At 37.3% G+C, this 1339-nt stretch overlaps 1 protein-coding gene across 1 annotated transcript; it reads right to left on the bottom strand.

The window, feature by feature from the left end:
- Positions 1–224: 224 nt before the first annotated feature.
- On the bottom strand, positions 225–828 carry ATOH7 (atonal bHLH transcription factor 7). Its single transcript, XM_030570700.1, has one exon. The coding sequence runs from the start codon at positions 696–698 to the stop codon at positions 246–248; it is 453 nt and encodes a 150-aa protein (XP_030426560.1). The 5' UTR covers positions 699–828; the 3' UTR covers positions 225–245.
- Between the last annotated feature and the right edge of the window lie 511 nt (positions 829–1339).

The raw sequence follows: 1339 nt of genomic DNA, 5'->3' as shown, positions 1-1339 counted from the left end.
AAATACACACAACACAGATTTATTATACACATTTCATTAGTAATAGGAAAACAAACAAACAATCTTTTAGATGCATAGCAAATAAAAATTTTCAAAGCAAACTTATTTAAGCAACATCAGCATAAGTAGTAAACAAGAATATAGCTGTTATAATGACAAGATTACCTTATTCAGCAGCTTAATTCTTGCTAACTTTTCAAAATTACTCATTTGGTCTGTTGAATTATACTAGTCCATAATTAGTTCTAATTAGCTATTTGAAAATGGTCAGGTGGATAACTGAAGATTCTTTGTGCATATGGGTCATTATCTGTTTCCATTTTCTGTCCCATATAAGTGTGGTAGCTCTCCTGATGGAAGTGTTCACAGTGAAAGTTAATCCAGTCTCTTTCAGTGCTGTATCTCTCTGCTTCAGCAAGGATCCTAGTTAGAGCCATAATGTAACTTAATGCCATCTGAAGGGTCTCATATTTGGAGAGTTTTTTATCTTGACCCCACTGTGGAACGACCTTTCTTAGTCGATCGAAGGCTGTGTTCAGTCCTTGCATTCTTCTCCTTTCCCTGGCATTAGCAGCCAGTCTCCTTTTGGCAGCACTCTCCATTCGTTCTGAGCCACATTTCACTACGCAGCCTGTTCCACTTTTGCACTGGGTATCTGACTCTAAACCAGAACCCACATTTGATTTAGAAGATTTCATATTTTTTGCCACTTTAATTCTGAGCCTTCCTCACCCTCCCAAAAAATGTGCAGTCGCTGGAATGTGTTGGGAAAAACAGTCTTAGAACACAATATCTGTATTTCAAGTGTGTTCCCAAAAGTCAGAGTAAGAGGTGGTTTTTTGGTTTTTTGTTTTGTTTTTTTTTACAGCATCTCCAAAAAATAACAGTTTTCCAGGAGTTTTACAATTGTTGCTTATTGTTTAATAAAGAAAAAACAAACAGAACTGTATTTAGCAACTAGTCTGTTATGTTATTCTTTACATTTCTTTAAGCTTGGCAAAGACAGAAATAAAAACCATCTCCATTCTCAAAAATTCAGTTTCTGGGAAAAAAAAGTCCATTTAATCCAACAAGATTTTAATGGATTAAACACACACATCCCAGTGGTCAGTTTATGTCAACTGGCAGAAAAAGCCCCAGGTCTTCTCAGGATGATGTATTTTGTAATGGAGAACTGTGGTAGTCTGAAAAAGACTTTTCCTGAGGGAAAGAAAGATTGCTCCTTCCTCAGTTACTGTGGGTATGCAGTGATCATATCTTACGGGCAAGAAGAGGCTTTATAAAAGCAGCAGCAAGAGCTGAACAGGTGGCAGCAGGTGGGTGGGCAGCCCTCTGCTTC

This window comes from Gopherus evgoodei, chromosome 7, assembly GCF_007399415.2.
Source record: "Gopherus evgoodei ecotype Sinaloan lineage chromosome 7, rGopEvg1_v1.p, whole genome shotgun sequence".
Taxonomy (NCBI): Eukaryota; Metazoa; Chordata; order Testudines; family Testudinidae; genus Gopherus; species Gopherus evgoodei.
The sequence above is the reverse complement of the archived record's forward strand: the minus strand, read 5'-3'. Positions and strand labels throughout refer to the sequence as shown.